Below are 26,449 nucleotides of genomic sequence, written 5' to 3'. Positions count from 1 at the left end.
TCCATCTGAGTTGTTGCTCTTCATTTGTCTTCAACCATCCCTCCCTCCTCCCCCCTGTCTTGTGTAGGCTGTGTGGTGGTCTGGCCAGAAGAGGAATAGTCACCATAAGGGTATGCCTTTGTTGTCTTCTGCTTGCTTAGGGAGATCGTTGTCATGGGATAAGATTTTGGATTAGATTGGGATGCTATGGTGGGCAGCAAACTCGATCTGAAGGGAGGAGGGAGACAGGGGCATTATGGGTAGGGGAGGAGATTGGAGCTCGGATCAGATGCTGGAAAGGTGGCCGAGTCAGATCCGTGCCGGATCCGAGTACCCACAGGTTGAAGACGAATGAAGAGCAACAACTCAGATGGAACGTTACGGTTAGTACATAACTTTTTTTTTTTTCTGTCTAAGACCTCTAAATTTAGCCTTGGCTATATTAGAGGCTTATTTGCATTAAAAGTGTACTACTTGTATCAATATTAATATTGCATTCAGAATTGTTGTAGAGTGGTATTTTTACTCAGCAGGGTCTAGGCCAGTTTGTGTAGTGTTTGTGTTAACACTGTAACAACTTTTGCCATTTTTTCTGTCAGACTAGTTCATACTTCATTCAATGTACTGACAGGATTATACATTACAGTGCGTATATTATTTAAATATGTACTGCTTGAGATCACACTGTGACATCTTACCACTATTTTTTTTCTGTCTCAGACTAGTTTTAGTAATAAAGGACTTGTACGTATTGTGAGTTTACAATTTCTGTTTTGTTTGGAATGCATTGCTTGTACACACTGTGACAGCTTACCTGCTATTTTTTTATCGGAATGCTTTTACTTCAGAGGGGTTTTGACATGGCTTACTGTACTGCTTGTGTCCAAGCTGTGAAAACTTACCTGACATTTCTTCAGCCAGCATAATTTTAATTATTTGGGTTAATGACTGAATTTTTTAATGTGCTGCTTGTACATTTATGTGGTATATGTGTTCACTATTCACTCAGTGACCACTTACCAGCCATTTCTTATGTCAGCCTAATTTTTACTTGTATGGTTTTCTGATAAGACTTTAATGTACTACTTGTGCAGTTATGGGGTATGTCTGTTGAGTGTACACGCAGTGACAACTTCGCCGACTGATTCCTGTCGAGCAAAAATTTTTACATGTAAAGGCCTCTGACTTGATCTAATATATGGCTTATGTATTTACGGGCTATGTACTTCTTGTGTTCACCTGATGATAACTTACCTGACATTTTTGTGTCAAGCTAAAGTTACTTAAATGGGATTCTAATTGTTTTTTATGTACTGTTTGTGCACTATATTGAGCAGCGGCTCTGAGTACTCAAGAGGTAACATCTTACCCACAGTTTGTCAGATTAGTTATTTTTTTTATTTTAAAGAGTTCTCAACAGGATTTTAGTGTACTTCTTGAATATAACTGTGTTTGTAGAGTTTATCATTAATAGAAGGTGTAAATGTACTCTAATGTGAACTTTGGACAGCTTAGCTTCCATCTGATGCATCCCAGTGATACTAGATGAATCTGGGGGATGACTCCTTATGTTAGGGCTCGGATTCCTCTTCCAGTTGGTCATAGACAGTAAAGTTGTTTTAGATGAATCTGACTTGCACATGGGTATTTGCACCCTACAGATTCCTTTCTGCACTGCTCTGATACAGAGAAATTGTAATCCTCATATCCATTTTGAAAGATGTTTGTTTCTTGAAATATCTGCAGGATGAATGTTTAGTTTTTTTTTTTTTTTTTTTTTTGAGAATGCTTTGGGGTTCCCACTGCATTTGGGATATTTCTCATTTTATGTATCATGGAAGAGATTTCATAGGTTTCATAGGTTAGTACTAGGCTAACTGCTCTTGCAAGTCATTTTTAAGCCTAGCCAGTCATCCCTTTTGAGACTCAAACCCTGTACCTTGTGTTTGTAAGGCAAATACCTTAACCATTAGGCCACCCTCCCAACCAGAATAGTTGTTGCTACAGTTGCACCAGCCTTTGGTCAGCCCCAACCAACAATACCACAGTTCTGTTTATTAAATGCTCCTTGGTTGCCATTAGCAATTCTATGTGCCAGGGAATGAGTATTTAGAGTGCTGCAGGGAATTAATAGTCAAAACATGGCCTCAACTTGGCAGCAGAGGTACTCTGAGTGACCAGTTGGTCACTCACCACCAGTGTAAGTCTTGTATATTACACTGCCTGTTCCAATCTACTCTCCCCTTAAAACAGACAGGTACCATGGTTCTGCTACCTTTCAAATCTTATCTTTGGATTTAGAGGTGAAAGTTTGGAGACAGATTTCCGACATATCTCTAGTAGCTAAAACTTTTGTAATGTGGTACAGAGGTGGTGTCTAACACCCAGCTTCTATTCTATTTTACTTGGCATTTCTGGGATTGGTATCAAATCCTCTCACATGCCTAAGAATAACTAAAGATGTTAAGACAAGAGCAGCCTGAAACTGTTCCAGTAAAGGGACAGCTTACAGCTTCAGGATTGTTCGGTTTACATGCCTACCTTTTTCAGCCCTTCCTCCAGGTTTAATTGCTTAAATACTTGTTCCATCAACTGGCTTTATTTACCCATTGGCAATTGATTTTTCCAGACACATGGGGGTTAAAAGTGATTCAGATGGAGAACAGTTGGCACGGGATGTAAAAACCTTTTTTTTTGGGGGGGGGGGGTGTCCACCCCACTTTGCAAACCAGACAGAATTTTTCATCTGGTACATATGCTTTCCTTGCTCTAACAGTCATTAAGTCAGTGCCAGTTTTTCAAAAGTTGATATTTTAGAATACATCTGACAACAAAGACGACCTTTCTTGGATCCCAATTTTTAATAAATAATTTTAATAAATCTTCCTTCCTATCAGTCTTTGGGGGAGATGAATATTCAAGCTATAAACCCATTTAAACATGTTACTTTTATTCCCTAGAGAGGCTTTTTGGTGCCATGGGACCTTTAAGATCTCTGACCTTCTGTATCTGGCTTGCACTGCAAGTGTAGTTACATTACCTGTTAGGCTTGATAATGGAGCTGCAGTGGTGGGACTTATGTGGGCTATTATAGGTATATCTCCTTGTTTTCCTTTACCTCAAAATCAGTCTGTATCGCAAGACATCTCAGAGTTTCTTTAGAGGGCATTTCCAGTGAAGGTAAAGGTGCAAGGCTTTTACATCTCTAGCAAACCAGAGCACACAATTTTTAAGTAGTTGTCCACCATGTCTATGAACCTATGAACCACCACAGTGATGTGGTACATCAGTAACTTAGGGAACAAAAAGCCATGCCCCTATGTAAACTGGCTCTGAGTACTTGGGAGTTAGTTTTTCTGCACTGCAAGTGCATTTTTTTTCCATCAGAGCAAAATATAGTGGCAGACAAACTGAGTGGAACCACACAACAGTACATACCTTTATTTTTCATATCTTTCCAAGGGAGTTTTTTCTTTTTTGATTGCAATATTGATTCTGTCATTTGTGGAACTGGCCAAGGGAGATTACTGCAAGTTCCCTCATAATCTGGATCTACTGACAGAAGTTGGGGGAGTTTGACTCACCCCAACCTATTGCATCTTAAGTTATCTGATTGGATTCTGATAGCTTTTAGACACCTCTTTTTTGAAGACTTGTAGCAGGTGGTAACAGAGGCAGTAAATCCTACTACTAGAAAATCTTATTTGGATATTTGGAAGACTTTTCTAGTTGGTGCCTACCTAATAACCAAGACCCTATCTGAAATTGTACCACTGATGCTCAAATATTGGTGTTAATTACTAGCTCCTGGCCTGTTTTAGGTACATCTTGTGGCCTGTTCAGTATGTCTACCCATAGAACCATCTCTTTACTCAATGTTTTCTTATTAAATAGTTTCTTGTAGGAGGGTTTTACCTCAAATTTCCTTGCGAGCAGGTTGCACTTGCCTGAGATTTTAATTTTCTGCTGTGAAAAGTTAACTTCAACTCCATATGAACCTGCTTAAGTGTGTGTGTGTGTGTGTGTGTGTGTGTGTGTGTGTGTGTGTGTGTGTGTGTGTGTGTGTAAATATATAACTATGGAGAAATGTTTCCTTGTACTCTGAATCTCAGCAGTGATCTGTGTGAATTATCCAAGATATGAAAGTTTTATAATAAACCAAGAAGAAACCTTACAGTGTGGAAGGTGTGAAGTTCAATCCTTAAATTATGTTATGCACCTAGTTCACTAATAAAAATCAAACTGTAAAATATATACTACAAAATAATAAACTACAAAATAGTAGGCAGTCCACAGTTTACTTAAAAATAGAATATCCTTTATTGAAACACACAAGTGATCCTAGTTGAATATAATGAAAAGCATCAAAAAACATTCATTATGTATAATCAGGTTATTTGTCGCAAGGCAGTGATTATAGAGGGCGGTTCTGTTAAGAGCAATAAAAACATTAAACTCATTCCGTCCCCCTTAACACCATAGTGTTAAGACTGCACTACCGTAGAACTGAAACTAAAAAGCTATAGACAAATTAAAATATGTAATATAAGAACAGCTTATTAAGACTAACCTACTAATCCAAACTTTATTAATTAAGAAATTAACTCACTAAGAAAAATGGCTAACTAATCAACTAACAAAAAGATCTAACACTAGACATCTATCAGAATAAATATGGTACCTTTCCGTTATCGGGGCAACACTTTAAATGCAGTTGCTAAGCTCCGAATCCAGTGTCTTGTCATGACCTTTTATGTCTTAATCTAACCAGGTGTGTGTAAAATATGTTACTGGATACTGTTTTAAAAAAGGAGATGTCACTTCTAAAATTTACTCACACCTGGTAAGATTAACACCAAAAATACATGAGAAGACAAGGGATTCGGAGCTCAGCGACTGCATTTAAACTGTTTCCCTCTTAGCTGGACAAATCAAATGAAAAAAAAAACAAGCAACCGAAACTTGGGAAAGTAGAACCTCGGTAAGACACTGATGTTGTAAGACACTGATAATATATGTTATATCAGGTACATGATCACTACTTTAACTCCCATACATTATCTGTAATTCCTAACAATTGTTATTTCCGTTGTCAGGGAAACACTTTTAAAGCAGTACTTGCCGCTTTATAAAAAAAAAAAAAAAAAAAGCTTCAAAGCTACCTGCTGTTTCATGATTCCGATCACAGCTGCCAGAAGCCAGATAATTGTACGTAAGGAAATTGTGTTTTTGGAGGATATACGTACAAGGGTAGTTGTAAGGGGCTGCATAGTGTTTAAATTATGGAGAAATTCCTTTTTTTTGTACTTTGCCGTTATCGGAGCAACACTTTATACGTGGTTGCTGAGCTCTGAATCCTGTGTCTTGTCAAGTCTTCATCTAACCAGATGTGTATAAAATATTTTACTGGATAACATTTAAAAAAGGAGATGTATATTCTAAATTTTACGCAAGACCAAAAAGACATGACAAGACACTGGATTCGGAGCTCAGCAACCGCGTTTAAAGTGTTGCCCCGATAATGAAAAAGTACCATAAATATTAATACTTATAAACTGAAGCACTTTTAACAAAGATTGATTTCATTCCAAATAAATATGTCATCGGGTTTGTGTATAAAAAAAAATATAAATGTATTTCACTTGCCACAGTTTAATGTATGACACTGTAATGCAATAATGTGTGGTACTGATGAATGTAATGTGTGGCAGTGTAATGCAGTAATCTGTTGTACTGATGAATGTATTTCTATATATATTTAATATGTAAAATTTCTATTTTCTGTTGGAGCTTTTCTCCTCAGGCCTCCGCTGAAAATGGGCATTTGTAGCCCAGTCGGACAAACCCAGTCAACAAATATAAAATAAATAAATAAATAATATTAATGAACATGTATATAAAACTACAAGTGAACACCTAAATAGGCTTGAAATACAGAAATGCAGTGAAAATGTTAAAAATAAAGCATTAAGGCCCTGGGTATCTGTTCGTGTGGCATCTAAGAAAGCACTTAGTTTGAAGGAGTAAAAGTGCACGCAAAGGTATCAGAAAATGGCACCAATGTCAGTTATATTCATTGTAAAATATTTACAATGTTTGATATTTGTTTTTGACAGTATTAGCATGTAATATCAGCATTAATCAGTCCCATATCAGATTTTTATAGTCTTTTAAACAAGGGGAGTTTCCTGAGCTCTAGTATGCTTTTTATGTTGCAATAATAGCAAGTAAATAGTTAAGGCCTAGTTTTCTAAAAGAGTTTAGTTTCAGCTGCCACGGTAGTTCATGTTTTTCTGAAAAATTAAGGTTGTCTCCTTCCAGTTCCAAAAGGTCCACGTGATCAATAATTTGAAATGTAAACTCAGTGTGTCTTTTGTGAAGCTGCAGGTGACGAGCCATTGTATTATTCTTGCACTTAGCTCTAATTTCCGAAAGATGGCCAGAAATCCTTCTTTTAAGTCTGTTGAGTGTTTTCTCCACATAAAGTGCTTCGCTGTCATTGCAGCTTGACCAGTAAAACCACCTGCATTAAGTTAGTCACCTCCTGCGTTGGTTTTAATCAGTGTCTTTAAATAAGGGCAGAAAAACATGTCTCCCTCCTGTATGTGCTGACAAAAGTTGGCTCCACACTTATTGGTACATGTATCCAGTGGTCTGGGCCTACCTTCAACCCAACTCCTGATGTTTCTGGCTTTCTTATACACAAAGGAAGGAGCTTCTCCAAAGTTTTATTATAGCTAACAGTAAATGTTCAAATTCCTAGGAGAGGCAGAATTGATATAGATTGACCAGGGCCCAGGTTATTTGGCAGTTCAGGTGCTGTGCTGTCTTGACAGAACCAAGTCCCTTATAAAATCCAATTGACTATGCATTTCTGATGTTGAGACTAAAAAAGGATAACCTATCTCAAACAAATGTTTTCCAGGTGGTTATCCCTGGCCTTCACCTTTTGTTTTCCCCTCCCTAGTGATACATTTCCAGCCAGTATTAAGGCATACACTTTTTTGTTCTTGTATTCTATGATGGCATATTGGAAAAAGGTAGATTTTAGAAGCTGCATTATTGGTCCTCTGTATTTATAGTATATGCAAAAAGAAGCTTTAAGGAGAAAAGTGATTTTTGAGTTTCTCTCTTCTGTGTTTTCGTTTTTTTCAGTACTCAGCATTTTGAGTGTTGACATTTCTGTGGCATCTCAGAAAATCTAAACATCCTTCCTATCGACATCCCCCAGAAAACCCATACCCATTGTGGTCTAAAATTTGTACTAAAAAAACTACCTCTGCTTGAACAGGTGGATTGGAAAACCTTGCTTTTAGTGGCTATTACTTCTGTTTACAGGGCCTTTGAACTATAAGGCTTATCATCACAACCTCTCTGTATCATCTTTCATAAAGACAAAGTATGTTTGCATATTAATCATGCTTTTATGTTTCAAGTACCTATGGATTTAAATATAAACCAGCTTTCAGTCTGTTAGATTTCACTCCCCATTTTTCTAATAAAGGAGAATATAGGCTGCGTCACCTTGATGTTCATATATGACTCAAATGTTATCTAGGCAGAACCAAAGACAGGAAAAAAAAATGATCAGCTTTATGTTCTTTTGCGCCTCACTGAATTTATTTATTTGCAGTTTGTTTGCCAGGATATTCCTTTGGGCCACAAGGAGTCCGTTTTCAATGGAGTCCTGGGGAGAAAAGTTCCAGAAAAATACAAATACATGTATATATTACACATATACGTTACAGATCATCTCATAGGAATACAAAGTAAACATGATAAGAAAAGGTTAACAATGATAGAATACATCAGTATAGTTCATTAAACAGCAATAAAAACACTTTTTTTTTTTACAAAAGTAGCAGCGTAGGATAACTGTTAAGTAGTTGGTCAAATAGTTCAATAGAGCTGTGGATGCAGTGATGGCATATTTAGTTCTAGGAGAGTAGGAAGTGGTATGAGAAGGATTAAGTGGGATGGGAACAGGAGCACTTCCATTGTGAAGTTAGGTGTGAGTGCAGCAAGTTTTAAATCAGGAGAGACTGCTGGTGATGCGGATAGGAGATGGTAGAGAATTCCAGAGGCGTGCAAGAGATAAGGACATTAGGTGATTCCCAGCTGGACGTGTGGGTTTGTGCAATTTAGTTTTGGGGAATTAGATCTTAGAAGTCGCTCTGGTTCATGCATTTCAGAGGTGGCTAGGGAGGGACAAAGAGAGGGGTTGTAAATGAGTTTGTGTGCGTGGATGAGTTGGGTATAAGTGAGGAGGTTAGGTAGCTCAAGCCAGTTTAGCTGGTGAAAAGAATTACAATGGTGAGAAATGGCTCTGTGACCTGCTACAAATTTTGATATCTTGTTTTATAGCAAGAGGAGAGTTTTGTTTTGAGGGAGGATTGCAAGTTGGTGAGGATAGATGCACCATATAGGAGAGATGGAATGAGATAAATATTGGCTAGAAATGAGCCTGGTGGAAGGGAGAGATATAACAATTATGGCGGTATAGCATATGAGTTTTTGTGGGTTTTTTTATATTTACTTGTAAATGTTTGTCGAATTTTAGTTGATCATCTATGAGTAATCCTAGTAGTTTAATGTCAGAGACTATTTCTAGGAGAGTATTGTTTTTGCTGGTGATTATGAATGAGTGTTTATCTAGGGAGGATGTTTTGGAGGTGGTGAATAACATAAGTTTAGTTTTGATTGCATTAAGAGCCAGGTGGGTTTCTAGCATTCACTGCTCAGTAGAGGAGAAGGTGTTTTGGGTAAGCTTACGTAGAGTGGGGATAGAAGGGGAGGAGCAGATAATGGTAGAATTGTCGGCATATTGGATGAGGCTGGAGTTTGGAATGGCTTAGTAGAAGTTGTTAATGAATACATTGAATAGTAGGGGGCCTAAAATGGAAACTTGGTAGACACCTGTGGGAGTATTAAGGAAGGGTGAAGTGGCTTTATTCCATTTGACTGCTTGTTGTCTGGTTGTGAGGCAGCTGGAGAACCACTTGGTACAGGAGGGGGGTAGGTTTAGTTTGGAGAGTTTATTAAGAAGCAGGTTGTGGGAAATAGTGTTGAATGGCTTGGAGACGTTGAGGAGAAGAGTAGGCATGAACTGGCCGGAATTGCAGGCTTTGTTGATCATTTCAAGGAAGGAGAGGAGGGCAGTGGAGGTGCTATAACCAGATCTGAATCCATGCTGTGTGGGGGGTAAGAAGCTGGTTGTTGAAGAGATAGGGTAAGAGTTGTTGGTGGATACATTTTTCAAGAAGCTTAGAAATAGGGGATAAGATAGCAATTGGATGGAAGTTTGGAATGTCATTATTATTGCCTCCTTTATGCAGAGGAATAATAAAGGATTTCTTCCAGAGCTGGGGGACCTGGCTTTGTGAGATAGACCGATTAATTAGTATGCTGATAGGGAGAGCAATGGCTGCTGCGGCTACTTTTAGGAAGTAGGAGGGAATTTCAACAAGGGCATTGGATCCAGGTTTTAATTTTAGGAGAAGTTTTTTTATGGTGGATATAGAGATAGGATTGATAGAGAAGGGTGGAGGTTGGGGGCAAGGGATGCTAGGGTAGGAAGGGATGGGTGCAGGCTGAGGAGGGGTCACAGAGGTGTTGGTGAAGGATGATGTTATCTTTCTTATGGACTCAATGAAGAAAGAGTGGCTAAGTCCATGTCAGAGGCATCTGGGTTAGGGCAAGAGTTTTCTTTTTTTCCCGGGTTGAGGAGAGATGAGATTCCTTTCCAAAATAATTTGGGATTGGTGTTGTGGTTGGTTTGGAGATTGGCAAAATAGGCTTTGCAGTCTGAGGTAGTAAGTTTTTTTACTTTATTTTGTAGTGTTTTATATTCGTTAAGGTTGATAGTGGTTTTATTTTTATGTTAACGTGTCTAGTCTTTGTCGCGGAGTCGCATAGTAGCTAATGTAACTTTGGTTAACCCAGGGTACAGGGTTACTTTTGTATGTTTTGTTTTTAGAGGGGCAAAGGAGTTGAGCAGGTTTGTGAAAGTAGAGTTAAGTAGGAGAGAGCATTATCTAGGTGAAGAGTCTTTAATGGGTTCCAGTTTGTGCTTTTTAGTGCATTTGAGAAGGTTTCAGAATTGAAGTTTTTTAGGCAGTGAGTGGAAATATAGGTGTGAGTTAGCTGTATGGAAGAGAGGAGATGGGCAAAAGTGGGGAAGTGGTCAGCTAGTGGGTCTGGGAGAATACCACTATCAGAGATATAGTGAGGATGGGATACTAGAATCCAGTCTATTGTACTTCCAGTAATGGAGTTCTTGGAAGGCCTGATAGTGGAATTGATTAGAATCGGATGAAAAATGTCTAAGGTCACTCTATCCAGGTGGCTAGCGGAATGCATTACCTTTGATGGCATAAAATACGACAACACTCGAAAAAAAATAAAGACCCATTCCATAAGGCTTGTGTTTATTTACTTTGTCATTTTCAGGAATTTCTCTGTTGTTGTTTGTGTGGCTGTGACATGGGTTTAGCTGCACAGTTTTGTAAGACACTAAGTCATATGTGATCTCCAGATTCAGGTTGATCAGAGCCTCCATCCTCAGTAATATTATGTCATGAACTACTGAAGAGTAGCAGCTTCGGACTATCTTTTGGCATTGGAAAGGATAGAGTAGACAGATACAATAGTTGTATACAAGATATAATAGTTATATACTTACTGCCTAACCCCTTACCTTTCCTCCTTCCATTTACGTTTGCTCCTACAGGAAAGACACAACAGATTTTACCTGAGGTCTGTATAGTAAATGCATGGTGAAAGCTGTATAATAAAGGTACCAGAGAGGCATAATTGAGATAGATTGAGAAGCTTCAGAGATAGGAATCTGAGCTTGGGTGAGCTCATTAGATGCCAAAATACAGTTGCTTGTGGCTACTAATCTTGATGTTGAAGCGGATAGATGTGACTCATGAAGATTGAATTTTATGGAAAGTTTTTTGTCTTTTCGGCTTTTCCCGGTTAGGGGTTGCCACAGTGGAACTCCGGTCCGCTAATGATTGGCAGTAGATTTTTATGGTGCCAAGTTGCCAGCCCGATGCCCAACCTTCAACGAAGGCACACCCATTCATGCATGTCTTTCAGAGGCCACTCGACCATGGGGAGGACATGCAGACTCCACAGAGAAGGCACTCCAGCCAAGAATCGAACAGGAGACCCTCTTGCTGTGAGGCAACAATGCTACCGCTGTACCACCATGGCTTATCTATTGAATTTTATGGAAAGTGCATTACTTTTATACATGTAAAGACTGGAAAAGGCTAAAGGAAGCCAAGAAACCTGAAGGGAACGTGAATGTGAGACTTGTAATTGAATAGAAAGTATAAATAAGTGGAGGATGAAGAGATTAGTTTGCAGACCTGTGAATAAAGGACAAAGAGATCCTAAAGAAGGGAGACTGAAAAAGAGATTGAGGGGGGGGGAGAGGCATAGAGAAAAAGATAGTAAAAGAATTGGGATCGACCTATTAAGGAGGGGAGAAGTGTATACAAAGAATAGTGTCAGACAGTCATAGGTTCATAGGAGGTTACTAGGCTTGCAACCCTAGAGCCTTTACATGTCAGGCCATGTTAATCCCAAGTATCCCCATTTCTTCTTTTTGGGTAGTTCGCAGAACAAATTTATGAACAGAGTGGGTCTGTGATCAACACCGGCTACCCCTGTCCGTGAGGGACATGGGTGCCACCCCACGGGTGAATTTGCAGTCTCCCATCCAGTTATCTAGGTTGTGTTCATATAGGGGCAGTGAGGTGCTCTTTTACTTGAATAGTAAGTCTGTTCCAGAGAAGCAGCACTGTCTGCGAGAAATATCTGTCAATCCAGCATGCTCTGTTAATGTCACAGGCTAGGTTGAGATCCCTTAGAGTGAGTGACTCTTGTGCCATTTGACTTGCAGCATTTCCATTAGTGCAGAGTCGGAGATTGCCCTATAGGCCTTGCATAAGTCACCTCTCAGCAGCCTGTAAGATACAGAGTAAAGTGACAGTACTTTCAGCCTGTCCATGTAGGTCATGGTTTGGATTCCCTGTATTTTCTTAGTGAGAAACCTCTGAGGTCTCTCCAGCTGCTGCTGGTGCCTAGTGAGGTACATGCAAAAGGGTGCATTATGCTGTTAGTGATCTGATGAGGGTCCAGTACAGTGGAGTTATAACATCCCTTGACCTGGATACTGTGCTCTTGCTTATGAGGTGCACTTCGTAGAAGGGTTTTCCTTACCACAGTAGAAACTCGGTGGTTGAAATTCAGATTGCTATCAACCTGTGTTCCCAAGTCTCACACCATTGGACTACAACTCAGGGGGGTGCTGTCAGTATTGCAATTTGTAGGGAATTTCATTTTGCTAAAGGGAATAATAATGCTTGTTTGCATTTAGTTTTAGACCATGGCTTTGGCACCAACCATTCTTTTGTGTTAGCCCTTCTTGTATGTTGACATTGATGGGGGGACTGGATGATTGTTCCCATTTTGCAGTCATCAGCAGACTTGATGAACGAGAGGCCATCTTCTTTGGCCTGGACTTCTGAGAAACAGATGTCAAGCAGAAAGGGGCCCAGCACATACCCCTGTAGTACTCTACTGGTGACGGGTCTACTGATAGAGGTGGAGTCACCAATTTTGACAGAGTTTGTTCTGTCAGTGAGCCATTTGGCTTACCCATCTAGTAATGTAAGGGTCAATCCCCAGCTGGGAAGGTTTCTCAATGATGCTTGTGTGTGGGATTTGTTTAAAGCCTTCCCAAGGTCAAGATAGGTCATGTGCACTATGTTGACTTCATCCATGGATTTGACAATATACTCAAAGAAGTCCACTAGGTTTAATAAGCATGATCTACCCTTAACAAAGCCAAACTAGGTTGAGTCCAGTGTTTGGAGGTTACCTATGTCTTTGTTGATAAGGTCCTTGACATGTCTTTCCATGCCCTTGCAGATGAGGCTGTTTAGACTTATGGGTCTGTAGTTCCCAGGGTCAGTTGATGGCCCCTTTTTGTGCAGGGAGATTACCGTTGATGTTCTCCATTCTGCAGGAACATAGGTAGTTCTCAAGCTACTATTAAATAGAGTGCCACCAAGTGAGACCGCTAGATCTTGCTTTAAATTGCTTAGTAGACAACCCGGTATATTATCTGGTCCCACTGAGGCCGTGTTTTTGGCCTTGGCGAGTGCAGAGATGACGTGTTCCCTAGAGATACTAGGCAGAGGGCTGGTGTCAGGTATGCTTTGGGATATGGTAGTTGGGGATGGGGGGATGACGTTTGTGCTGAATCTGTCAGCTAGCAGGTTGGTGATATCTTCCTGTGTAGTACGAGTGATCACATCTACAACCAGTTCGGTACCCTTTTAGACTCAGACATAGTTAAAGAATGCCTTATGATTTTCCTTGGCTAGGAATGTGATTTTAGTTTCAGAATTTGCTTTAGAAGACTTTACAATATTTCTGATTTTCTTGTTTAGGCTTAGGAGGAAACTCTTCCTTTGCAGAGTGATATCCTTCTTGCTTTTGGAGAACAGCTTCTTCCTCTTGTTATATAATATGTTTATACATGAGTGTATGCAGTCACTTAAGTGTTTGTACAGGGCACTTGTGTACACTTCTACATAGTGATCATTGATGTCTGCGATTGCGTGTGGTATGAAACTTTTTATACCATTGATTAGTAGGCTATAGTTAACTTTGATAGTTTTTTATAAAAAACAGAAGCAGCAAAGCAAACTAAATAAATAAAAATGCTGGCAGGCAGAGTTTCACAGGCACAAATCACTCAGGTGATGATAAACCAAAGGTGTATTTAATAATAAAAATCTACAAGAAAAACAAATAAAATGTGAGCGCTTTTGTTAAAGAAGTGTTAACTTTATCAGACCTGGTGTTCATCATTAACGTAGGCAGTGTGTTTATCCTGGTTCATGGTGGGGAATCTATAGTTTGCAATGATGTGGTATGGTACTTTCCCAATAGTTAGTTGGATATGGAGTTGTTTGAGAGAGTTATACTGTTTGACCTGTCTCTAACTGTATTTGGTTTCAATGAAGATGGATAAACCTCCACCTTTGGTTCCTTCATGCTTATTTTGAAGTCTGAATATGTGGAAGCCATTGTAGCCTTGCACATCTAGGGTGCTCTCAGTGGCTTTGAGCCATGTCTCAGTAACTGTAGAGATGTCAGCATCCTCCAAAGTGAGGAGTGTTTCCAGGGAGTGGAGTTTCATGCTTAAACTCCTAGCATTAAGCAGCTCGAAGCTGAGTTTGTGTCTATTAGTTTTTGTTACATTGGAAATTTTGTTTTGACATTTCCTAAAAAAGGCACTATGGGGAGGCAAGAGCCTTTGCCATTATCCGAAAGCCTAGATGGGGTCAGGTGCAGACCATCTCTAGCAAAGGAATGAGGTCTGTCTACCATATCCTCCCAGACTGACACGTACTGGATCCCCTGGACTGACACCAGAAGCTAAGCCAATTGTTGAAGTAAATCATTTTTTGTTTATATTGCGACATTGTCCTGGATGAGGGAAGGATACTGCTTAGCATTAGGGACACACCTGTCTGGGACACATAATCAAAGAGTTTTGTCATATCTCTCTTCATATAGTCCAGAGAGGTACATCTCAAGTCATTCACTTCAACATGGACTTTGACAGAGTCATAATGATACTTGTTGAGTGACTTGAGTGCATGCATGATTTGTCTGATCCTGACACCTGATGGGCAGATGACCATGATCTTCTCATTGTCCAGTCTGGTGAAGGGGGTGGGACATCTGTGTGTCTCATTATGGAGTCACCTGTGACCAAGACACTTGATGAGTTTTGCCTTAGAGGCTTATTTGTTGAGAGACAGGTGTGTGTGTAGATATGTGTAGTGGTTTCTTTTTGCTTAGTGGTGAGTGTGGGTGGTGTGCATTTGGGAGTTCTCTGTTCTTTCAGTAGGCTTTTAGTGAGTACCTCCACTTATGTGGGTTCATGTGCTGTGACCTTATTTTGTGTGAGAGGTGAGGTTTGTGTCAGATGTGAAGCATATATGCTGAAAACTTGTTTGATGTCTAGTTTGTTTTTTACGTGTGAGAATTGACTCCAGTTCTACAGTGTATTTGCATCTCTGACGTAGGGTGTTAGTTTGCTTTAGGAGTAAATGGATGTCAATATACATGAAGCAATTGCTACATTGCCTCAGATGCCCATATCAATCAAGCTGGCAGTTGAAATGATGGGAAACTGATTTCTTTGAATGTGGTATTTGAGAAGGAAGTGGGCTAGCTGGACTTAGGACTTTGGCTTAACTAGTGGACTAGTTTGACTTGGAGTAGCAAGGGTAGTGGGTGTGTATAGTAGGTTGTAGATGAGAAGTGTGAAAACACTGCTTAGAACGCAACTGAGTTGTCCTTTGCTCAGCAGAGAAGCTTGGGGGGGGGGGTTCTACTGGAAGGTCTCTAGGGAAAAATAATATTCCCAGGCATCTTCTTCTATACAGGGCAGATAGTTGTGAAATAAGTAGGTTAAAAAATAAGGACATATGCATGGTCTGCAGAGAAAATAATATAATTTGGAATCCGTCTAACCTGATTTACTCTGACAGTTATTAATGTGTTTTAAAAAAAAAAAGCTGGCAGGTTTGGGCTGTTGACATGATGGGCTTTTCTGCTTTTCTGTTTTTCTGTTTGAAGCAGTTTTACTCTGTGTGTGTGTGTGTGTGTGTGTGTGTGTGTGTGTGTGTGTGTGTGTGTGTGTGTGTGTGTGTGTGTCATTGTCAGTGTCAGTAAATAGCTGTCTAAGCATTTGCTTCTGATCAGTGCTAATGAAGCAAGTCCTGAATTATTTTATTTATTATATTTTGCTTTTGTTTACTGGGTGTGTCCAGTTGGGTTTAATCAAAGATCCCTTTTCAGCAGAGGCCCAGGGAGAAGAGCTGTTAACAGCTTTTCTCAGAATTGAGATGTGAATGTTGACAACTATTTGAGAAAGTCATGAATTACTTCAAATACTTAGATGTTTAATTTCTCTATGAAGACTGTATGGGATAGTGGAACTTTTTAAATGTAGAAAAAAAAACAATGTCACACATGTCTGTCTCCAAAAGTGTTCCAAGCTGTCTAATAATAATTAAAATCTACACTACTACACAATTTGTACTATCAGTTTTGACTTCCATTTTTTTTTATCCAGGCGTGCCTTGCAGTCTTCTATGATTAAAAATGGGATTATTTTGTGGCTGATAAAAGTTCTTGAGGATGCTGACTCTTTATCAGACTACACACTGGAGTATTCAGTAGCCCTTCTCATGAATCTCTGCCTTCGGACTGCAGGTTTGCCTAAATCTTGTTTTCATTACTTTGGTTTATGGATTGTTTGCTTCATGATGGGTGGTTATTAGAGTCTGTGGTTTCTGCTAATATATTTCTCGGTTTGTTTTAGCATGCCCATTTCTTAATTTGTTTCAGAAAGTCATTTTGTGCAGATTTTCCAAAATATGTATTATAATCCTTTAATTCTTTAACTGGAAGCAGTTTTACAGTGCTTCCTCTGAGACTGATGAAATTTTTTGCTAGAAGCTTAAATTACTTGTTTACTGTCCTGGTGATATCACTGAGAACAATGGAGAAAGTAAAGAATAGTGGTACTATATTCTAGTGGAACTACTACAGTGCATTGCAAACTAAACCAAAAGAAAATGCTTAGGATTTTGGCATCATTGGTACATTATCTTGAGCTGGTAGCATGGGGTAACAATAAGAGTGAAGTTTTAGTGTGCTGCATGCTTTCCTAATGCTCGAGTCAGTATTTCTCTTTTGAGTAAGTCAGTAAATTAACATGCAAGCTGTTTTAACCAGTCTCCCATAAAGGTATTCTGTTTACATTTACAGGCAAGCAGATGTGCAGTAAGCATGCGAAACATGTGCTGAAGGTGTTGTCCAATCTCCTTGGGCATGAGAATCATGAGGTAATTACACTGAATTCAGCCACATTAGACCTTATGTATATGATACAGATATGTCATTCGGGACTATATCAGAAGTTTCAAAACTTCGAATCTGATATGGTCGACACCATATGATCGAAGTCTTGAAACGTAGAATCTTTTAACGGAGATCTCCGTACAGTGCGGAAAGGGAAGATTTCCCTTTTCTGCACTGTAGTGCAATCTCGGAGTTGGTATATTTAAGTAGCGGGGGTGTGGGGGCGCAGGGCCTGCTTAGAGCGTTTAAATGGTTTATTTGTGTAGGTTGTTGTGTTTTTATTACATCTTCGAAGTTTCAAGACTTCGATCATATGGTGTCGACCGTATCAGATTCGAAGTTTTGAAACTTCGATCATATAATATAGACCCTGTCATTCTGTGCAGGAACCTAGCAACTGTATGAATGCTATAGTTTATATCTTAGACTGGCCATAAGAATGGAGTTCACATTCAACAAGGACCATTTTTCCTTTTCATCATTTTACTAATACAAACATAACTTGAAAGGAGTAATTTTAGTAATTATACTAAAACTGGCTTGAAATTCTGTTCATAATGAAACCTGACATTTGCTGTTACAATAATAGCTAACAGTTACACTAAACATATGAAATCTTGTAAATTCTCTTTGCATGCTCTAGCTCAGTGGTCTCCAACCTTTCTTTATACCATGGACCGGTTTCATGCAAGGCAATTTTCCAGGGAATGGCCATTGCACACGCATAATACGCAAGAAATAATGCACAACAGGGTGTGTGTTAATGTGTAATTAATGCCTGCCCAGGAGTGGTATTAGGCCCGACGCCACAGGCAGAGGGCATCTACACCCCTGGAAGGGCATTAATTGCACATTAACACACACCCTGGAGGGCATTATTGTGCTTAGAGAATGGGCTGTCTGTAAAATTGTTGTGCTGTACTTGTTTATTTTATTTTTTTTAAGTACTATATTATTTTTTTATATACTTTGATGTAAAATAGTTCCTCTGCCTAATGTTTCAAACTTGCTGTAGTATATGTTAATGGCGTTGGAGGAAGCATTTTAGATCTAAAATATAGCACTTAAGAAATGTCCAAGCATTTGATTTATTTTTTGGTCCCTTACTCCTAAAACATTTAGTTTGTTGCAAGTCATTGGAGTTTGAAGTTACTAAATAATGGCATGCATTTCAGTTTGACTATGATTCTCTTCAGAAGATTCATACTAAGACAAATCCTTTAAACAAGTTTGTAATTTTGTAAGAACAGTAATTAAAATCTGTTCCTATTTTTGAGCCTTTGTTCCCTCTTTATTTTAGGGGTTATCCAAATTTATTTAGCCGAAAGATCCAGAGGTATGCAAGCCTCTTTATTGCCGCTCTCACTCACTCTCACCTTTGTTTCAGAAAATGTATACTAACACAAATCCTAATAATCAAGTAAAATGTTTCTATTTTGAGCCTTTGTCCCCCGTTTATCTTCTTTTATCTGAAGAAGAATATTTTTGCACTTCTCATCTTCATTCTAATATTGATGGGTTCTCCTACAGGACATGGCATTTAGTGAACATAGGAAAATGTGACAATATTAGGCAAGCAATCATATTGACTGTAAGATGCCTAGACATTTACACCTTTAAGATATACTTGCAATATATTCATCATAAATTGCTGCAGTAGCTTTAGCTATGTGGGTTATATATTGCTACTTTGAAGAGGAAGAAACATCCTGAGGAGCCCATGCTGGTTCTGCTGGGTTTTCATGCCTCAACCACTGGTGGATTACACTATAGTGGCTGTTGGTTGTTCCTCAAACCACTCACCTTCTTCTCTGGCTGCATATGGTGTAGTCCCTTCCATCCCCATGGACTGTCAGATGACTGGTCAGGTGTCTTTGGCAGCATTGGAGAGCCACTTTCTTCAGATAAGGGAATTTCAGTAGGGAGTGTATCCCTGCATAGCTAGAATGTCATGTTGTCTTTTTCATCCATTCCTCAACCTTTGGATCTTGGTCCGACCTCAGATATGAGAACCTTTGACCAAAAGGTTGAGGACAGACAAAAATACTTCCATTTTGTTTAATTGATCTGTTCCTTGGGATAGGGTTCCATCCTTGAATCAGTTCCCGGGATGTTCCATGGAAAATTAAATATTAGTAAAATGGTTATCATTCTTAGAAATTTTTTTCTCCTGGTAAAGGAGGATTTATTATATTTGCTAAAGGTTTGTTGCAGGTTTTTAAACTTCTAGAGAATAAATGAAATTTTTGTTAATTTTTTTTTTTTAAGCTGCTTCCTCGGTTTGAGGATTCCCTGTCTGATGAACATTAAATGGATAGGGATAAGGCAGTTTCCTTTTTTCTGCCCAATTTCTGGATTCTTATTCAAAGGAAGGTGTTTCCTTAGTTATCCTGTAAAGGAATTTTCATTTTTGGGATGGTGGTTAGAATGAATAATTTGGTTCTATTGGAACAAATTGATGGTGCTGCATTATTGAAGAAATAAAATAATATGTTGCAAGTGAGTGTTCCACTGCAAACTTTTCTTCCTCCTTTTTTGCTAGCCTTGGAAGATCTTTTGGTCATTGATATGCCTGATACTCATTATCTAGCTGCCTTTTTAGGCAGACAGACTTTGTAAGGTTTTTCAGTTTTACAAATATTTGTTCTGACAATATTTTCATTCATTCCTCAATGAATGGGTTCAGATCTGATCCTTTGATATGACTTGGCCAATTTCTTTAAATTCTAGGATCTGACTTTCGAGCTCCTACCTTACTCATAATGCCCCTGATCACTGCATTATCTCAAATTTCATTTGTCACTCTTCAAGATCAGAGGGGGTTGTGATTGCTCGAGCTCCTTTTTGGGTTTTTAGTGAGTGAATAGATATATATTTTCTTTTTTCTTTATATAATAGCAATTCTATTTCCTTACACTCTTCAACATCTTTCTAATTCTTTCATTACCAAGTTTTGAGTAAATCTTAACTATCATAGTTTGCTTTCCTTCCTTTTCTTTACCTTGAAGTCGCTCTCCGTTTACTGTTGGTATTTAGACTTTCTTCTTTTTCTACTTTAATTTTTTTTTTTAACTTTTTGTGTACATGATTTGCTTATCTTTAAAAGTGTACCTCCTGTGGACATAACATTCCCACCTCTGATGTCTACAGGGAATGCATGTATTGTTTGGGCCTGGCACATCTGGACACCTTCTGTCCATTTGTTTGGTCTTTAATGCTAGTGCTATTACTGACAGAAGAAACAAGTTGATTCTAAAAGGCCGGCTTTTGGGCTTTGCTACTTCTGCAGGTACTTCTTCAGGAACTCAGACCCCCCTTAAAAATATAAGGAGCCCACAGAGCATTGTAAACACTCACCTTCTCAGTCTTCTCAATCTGCACCGTCTTCAGAGCCTCCATGAAAGGTTCTAAGAGCTCAGATCCGAAGTCTTTGAATTCAGTGCCTGCTAGAGCCAAATCTGCTGAAACTGGTATCCCTGAGATTGAGGTCACCTTTTCTTCAGGAGACTCCCAAAAAGTTAAGGCTAACTTCCACTTCTTTTGTTAGGTCCTCTTGAAGTCTTTTTGAGTTGCAAGTAGGTAGGATGATGAGAAAACTCCTCAGAATACAGATCCAGATTGGGATCCTGTCAACTCCGTTTCCCATTGGATCTGTGAGACTTCAAACTTCTTTCCAGCCTGTAATTGCTCCTTCTCTGATCCGACCTGCTGTTTTAGAGTCCTTGGACCCAAGATCCCAGAGAGTAGAACCATCAAATCTGAAGATTATTTCATCTTCCACTTTAGTGACTTCCCTGATCCGATCAGATTCTACTTCTTTGGAACATGATGGCTGTTGGAGTTGAAGCATTAGCGTTGAAGCCGAGGGGTTAATTTAGACTCTGATGCATTTGGAGCCATCACTTCCTCTCAGAGCTTTGTCATTGGATAGCTCAGCTCTTGACGTCTCCCTCAGAGCAGAGGATCAGGGAGAGCCATGGGTTGTCTGCTCCAAGAGTCTCAGCTCTGGTAGTATTGTCCTCCTTTTCCCCTGATCCCTCTGCTTTCGAGGTGGTAATTTTGACTCTTGCTCCATTGGATCCATGTCTTGTCCCCTCTTTGGATTCTGTGTCGGAGTCTTCTCATCCTACACCTCAGAGACAGCCAGGCCAGGTGAGTTTCCAGGCAGTTCCCACCAGGGAAACCCCCCGCCTATTATGACACTTCCCGAGATCATCCCACTGAGGAGGTTCCTTGGAAGAAGTCATATAAGAGGAGGCACGTGGATGCCCCATAGGAATCCCTCACAGAAGACACCTATCTTGATGAAGGGGGAAGGCTCCCCTAGATCTCCACCTGAAGATGTCTTGTTTGGAGACATCTTAGATATCCTGTGCTTGGTCTTTGCAAACCCCTTTCCAGGAGCAATCTGTGTTCTTGGAAGCCTTTAGGTCTGAACCATCTACTACTTCTATCATCTCACCTGCAAATCAGCCTATAGACCTTGTCTCTCACAGAGCATGGAAGGAATCTGACTCTGTAGAACTGATCCCCAAATGTCCAGACAAGAGTTTGAGTGCTCCTACTGACGAAACACTGGACCAGTGGTATACCTGTAGACGCCATGGTTGATGTGGCAGCCACTAAGAGGGAGTTGGCTGAACAGAGCTCCTCTGTCCATCCCCCTAACAGGGAGTTAAGGGCATTGGACAAGTTTGGGAAGCATGCATCTGCGACCTGTGCCTTACAGTCACTGAATTATTTGGCACTTTTCACTAGGTTACAGAGCAACTTAATCAAGGAACTCTCTAACTCTGCCCCTGAATCCATGTCCGCAGATCTCCTTATGAGTGGCCACCCTACAATCCATTACTAACATGCCCATGAGGCTAATCTTGCATGCAGCCGAAGGTTCCTTACTGGCTGCCAGTTCAGGCATAGCCATTAGAAGACATGCCTGGATCCAGTTGTGCAATTTTGTGGAGCCCTTTAAGATGTCATTCATCAATCCTCCTTTTTATGGATCTTCTTTGTTTGGGCCAACAATTAGAGAGAGACTCCCACAGTGAGAAGGATAGAAAGACCTTATCTGCTGTTGGAATCTGCTTTTCTATCCTGCAGAGACCCTATTCTAGGAATCAGTGTGATGGTAAAAAAAGAGGTAATCCCAGAAATCTCAAGGACCTTTCCAAGAGTCACGTGGAGAATTTTTCCCCAGAGGCAGAGGGTGAAATAACACTGTCTGCTTGGCAGAGTGGGTCCGCAGAATCAGGGTCTCAAGATTCTTTCTCAGACAGATCACTTCAGCATTCCTGAAAGGTTGCCCGACTGTGCCTCTCTGGAGGCAATCAGGGCTTGCTTGTCCTTGCAACCAAAAGCCTGGATAGTCATCACAAAAAGATTTATGGGTGCAACGGATTATATCCAGAGGATATTTCATTCCCTTTCTACAAGTTCCCCAAAGGAAAAGAAAATGCCACCCCAATGTTCTACCCAATCAGTGGGAGTTAGCAGCTCTAGAGATTCAGAAGCAGCTGGACCAGAGAGTCATCCAAGAGGGTCCCCCAAGACCAAAGAGAATCCAGCATTTACTCAAGATTCTTTTTAGTGCCAAAGAAAACAGGGGACCTGTGACCCATTCTGGCTCTCCGCTGTCTGAATCAGTTTGTAAAGAATTCCAAATGGTCACAGTTCAGTCCATTCTACCTCTCCTTCAGAAGGATGACTGGATGTGCTCTCTAGATGAGCAAGATGCATGCTATCACATCAAAATGAACAACCTCACTCGAAAATATCTACATTTTTGGCTTGGAGCCAACCATTACCAGTTCAGAGCCCTGGCCTTCAGTCTCTCCACAGCCCCCAGGGTGTTTACCAAATGCATGGCTGTGGTAGCAGTTCATGTAAGACTGTGCAAATTGAGTGTTTCCATATTTAGACGACTGGCTCCTTGTTGCACTACTTTAAATAGAGGAATCAGTTAATCACATGATGTAGCCACCCTAGTTATTTAAAAAGATATAACTTGTTACAAAAATAAAACACACTACATAAACATTTCTAAATAACATACATTAACTTGAAATACATTACTACATATCTTAACTTAAAACCATTATCCAAATAAATATACTCTATCATAATATAGATATTGTTTAAAAATATCAAAGTCTTTCTCTTTGCTTTTTCAATAAGACTGGTTTAAGGCTAACAGCATTATTTAATCCTGGTTTCACATCTGCCTGTAACCTGATTATCCACTCATATTCTTTTAATTCCAACATATTATTCATATCACCCTTCCTCACTCCCATTTCTACATGCGACATAACTCTAAAACTAAATTTATGACTCTCTCCCTTTTCTATAATATGTTTACTTAGAGCATTTGTTAGTAACTTCCTTCTTATTTCTGACTTATGCTCTATAATTCTATCCTTCAGTCTCCGTGTAGTTTTCCCTACATAAAATGAATTAGTTCATCAAGGTACTACTAAAAATCAAGGAAGAACGTCCAAGGATAATCCTGATAGCTCCAAACTGGCCAAGACAACACTGGTACCCACTACTGAGGAGCATGTCTCGAACAATATGTGGACAATTCCCTGATGCCTTTGATGTTAACGCAGAACAACTACAGCATCATACATCCAAACCTAAAAACCTTACAACTGACTGCATGGAACATCACATAACAGCAGCTATTCCAGAACTTTCCCAAAGAGTTAAAGACATTATTCTGAAGCACGAGACCTTCAACAAGAAGGAACTATGCTGGAAAATGGAAAAGGTTTGTCATCTGAGTACGGAAAGAGGAAAAGATGTGTCAAACATAGATATGCCTAACATTCTGGAGTATCTGGCGAACTTCTTCATTCAGGCCTGTCCTACTCCTCCATCAAAATACATGCATCAGCTATTTCAGCAGAATACAGCTTTGATACACATGTTTTTTCGCACCCTTTGCTCAGACAATTCCTCAGAGGAATCAAGAATGTAAAACCTCCAAGGAAACCACCATTACCAGCTTGGGATTTAAACTTTGTGCTAGAAAAGTTGACACTAGCACCCTTTGAACCAGCAGCAACAGCAGACCTACAACACCTATCATGGAAAACTGCTTTCCTACTGGCAATTACTTCAGCAAGGAGGGTTTCAGAACTACAGGCCTTAATGGCAGTGCAACCCTTCCTAATCTTCCACCAAGATAGAGTGTCCATGAGGACTAATCCTACATTTATGCCTAAGGTGGTATCCAGAGTGTCTTTAAACCAGGCAATCCACCTTCCTACCTTCTTTCCCAACCCACAAAACAGAGGGGAAAGAATACTGCATACCTTGGATGTACATAGACAGCTACGCTACTACTTGGACAGAACAAAAAAATAGCAGAAAGACTGACCAACTTTTTGTAGCCTATGCAACAGGAAGGGAAGGAAAAGTTATTTCCAAACAGACAATCTCCAAATGGATAGGAAATTGCATACGATTCTGTTACTCCTTCCATGGAAAACCAATTCCACAGAACATAAGACCTCATTCTACAAGAGCAACAGCCACTACCACAGCCTTCTTACGAGGAGTGGCAACCAAAGACATTATTGAGGCGGCTACTTGGACCTCCGTGCATACATTTGCCAAGCATTATAATTTGTTTGTATATTCCAGATCCCGAGCAGGGTTTGCCACTGCTGTACTGCAAGGGATCCTAAACACACCATAATCTACCTTTATCCTCCTCCCCTAGTTGGCTATGGTATTCTACCCACTTGTTATGACTGCAGATGCATCCATGAAGGACATAGTACAGTTTTGTACCTACCATAAATGTAGATGTCCGAACTGGATAGCATCTGCAGTCAGGATTACCCTCCCACCATCCCTCTGTGGTACTCTAGGGTGTTTACCCTTCTAATAGCTAGCTGTTGGGGGGGAGTCTTTTATGGTGTATTTGTTTTTGTATATGTACATACATGCTTATTGCTGTGTTTACCTCTATCTATTTGGAAACATTGGCATCTATCCAAATTTTAGCCTGCAAGAGGGCTACTGGCATCTGGGGCAAGAAACACTGAGGAAAATGGCGTGGGCTGATGCCTTTATACCCGAAGACCAACAGAGATGACGTCGGGTGGAGTGCGACATCAGCCGAAGCCGGACCCGGACTTTGGAATCCGGCCGACTGAAGGGCTGCCTGACGACAGGACAACCCACTTGTTATGACTGCAGATGCTATCCAGTTCGGACATCTACATTTATGGTAGGTACAAAACTGTACTTTTCCTTTTTTCTGCCCAATTTCTGGATTCTTATTCAAAGGAAGGTGTTTCCTTAGTTATCCTGTAAAGGAATTTTCATTTTTGGGATGGTGGTTAGAATGAATAATTTGGTTCTATTGGAACAAATTGATGGTGCTGCATTATTGAAGAAATAAAATAATATGTTGCAAGTGAGTGTTCCACTGCAAACTTTTCTTCCTCCTTTTTTGCTAGCCTTGGAAGATCTTTTGGTCATTGATATGCCTGATACTCATTATCTAGCTGCCTTTTTAGGCAGACAGACTTTGTAAGGTTTTTCAGTTTTACAAATATTTGTTCTGACAATATTTTCATTCATTCCTCAATGAATGGGTTCAGATCTGATCCTTTGATATGACTTGGCCAATTTCTTTAAATTCTAGGATCTGACTTTCGAGCTCCTACCTTACTCATAATGCCCCTGATCACTGCATTATCTCAAATTTCATTTGTCACTCTTCAAGATCAGAGGGGGTTGTGATTGCTCGAGCTCCTTTTTGGGTTTTTAGTGAGTGAATAGATATATATTTTCTTTTTTCTTTATATAATAGCAATTCTATTTCCCTTACACTCTTCAACATCTTTCTAATTCTTTCATTACCAAGTTTTGAGTAAATCTTAACTATCATAGTTTGCTTTCCTTCCTTTTTCTTTACCTTGAAGTCGCTCTCCGTTTACTGTTGGTATTTAGACTTTCTTCTTTTTTCTACTTTAATTTTTTTTTTTTTTAACTTTTTGTGTACATGATTTGCTTATCTTTAAAAGTGTACCTCCTGTGGACATAACATTCCCACCTCTGATGTCTACAGGGAATGCATGTATTGTTTGGGCCTGGCACATCTGGACACCTTCTGTCCATTTGTTTGGTCTTTAATGCTAGTGCTATTACTGACAGAAGAAACAAGTTGATTCTAAAAGGCCGGCTTTTGGGCTTTGCTACTTCTGCAGGTACTTCTTCAGGAACTCAGACCCCCCTTAAAAATATAAGGAGCCCATAGAGCATTGTAAACACTCACCTTCTCAGTCTTCTCAATCTGCACCGTCTTCAGAGCCTCCATGAAAGGTTCTAAGAGCTCAGATCCGAAGTCTTTGAATTCAGTGCCTGCTAGAGCCAAATCTGCTGAAACTGGTATCCCTGAGATTGAGGTCACCTTTTCTTCAGGGGACTCCCAAAAAGTTAAGGCTAACTTCCACTTCTTTTGTTAGGTCCTCTTGAAGTCTTTTTGAGT

At 39.7% G+C, this 26,449-nt stretch overlaps 1 protein-coding gene across 1 annotated transcript in view; it reads left to right on the top strand.

The window, feature by feature from the left end:
* Nucleotides 1–26,449, top strand: part of ARMC9 (armadillo repeat containing 9) — a 3,277,521-nt gene that overhangs the window by 1,943,723 nt on the left and 1,307,349 nt on the right. The window contains 2 exon segments of the mRNA XM_044070688.1: nucleotides 16,154–16,293; nucleotides 16,852–16,928. Of these exon segments, the coding sequence (XP_043926623.1) occupies nucleotides 16,154–16,293; nucleotides 16,852–16,928 (217 nt within the window).

The sequence above is a fragment of the Protopterus annectens genome, chromosome 4.part1, assembly GCF_019279795.1.
Source record: "Protopterus annectens isolate FY-2018-M chromosome 4.part1, PAN1.0, whole genome shotgun sequence".
In the NCBI taxonomy this organism is placed as follows: Eukaryota; Metazoa; Chordata; order Ceratodontiformes; family Protopteridae; genus Protopterus; species Protopterus annectens.
Note: the sequence above shows the minus strand (reverse complement) of the source record. Positions and strands in the feature narration are given on the sequence as shown.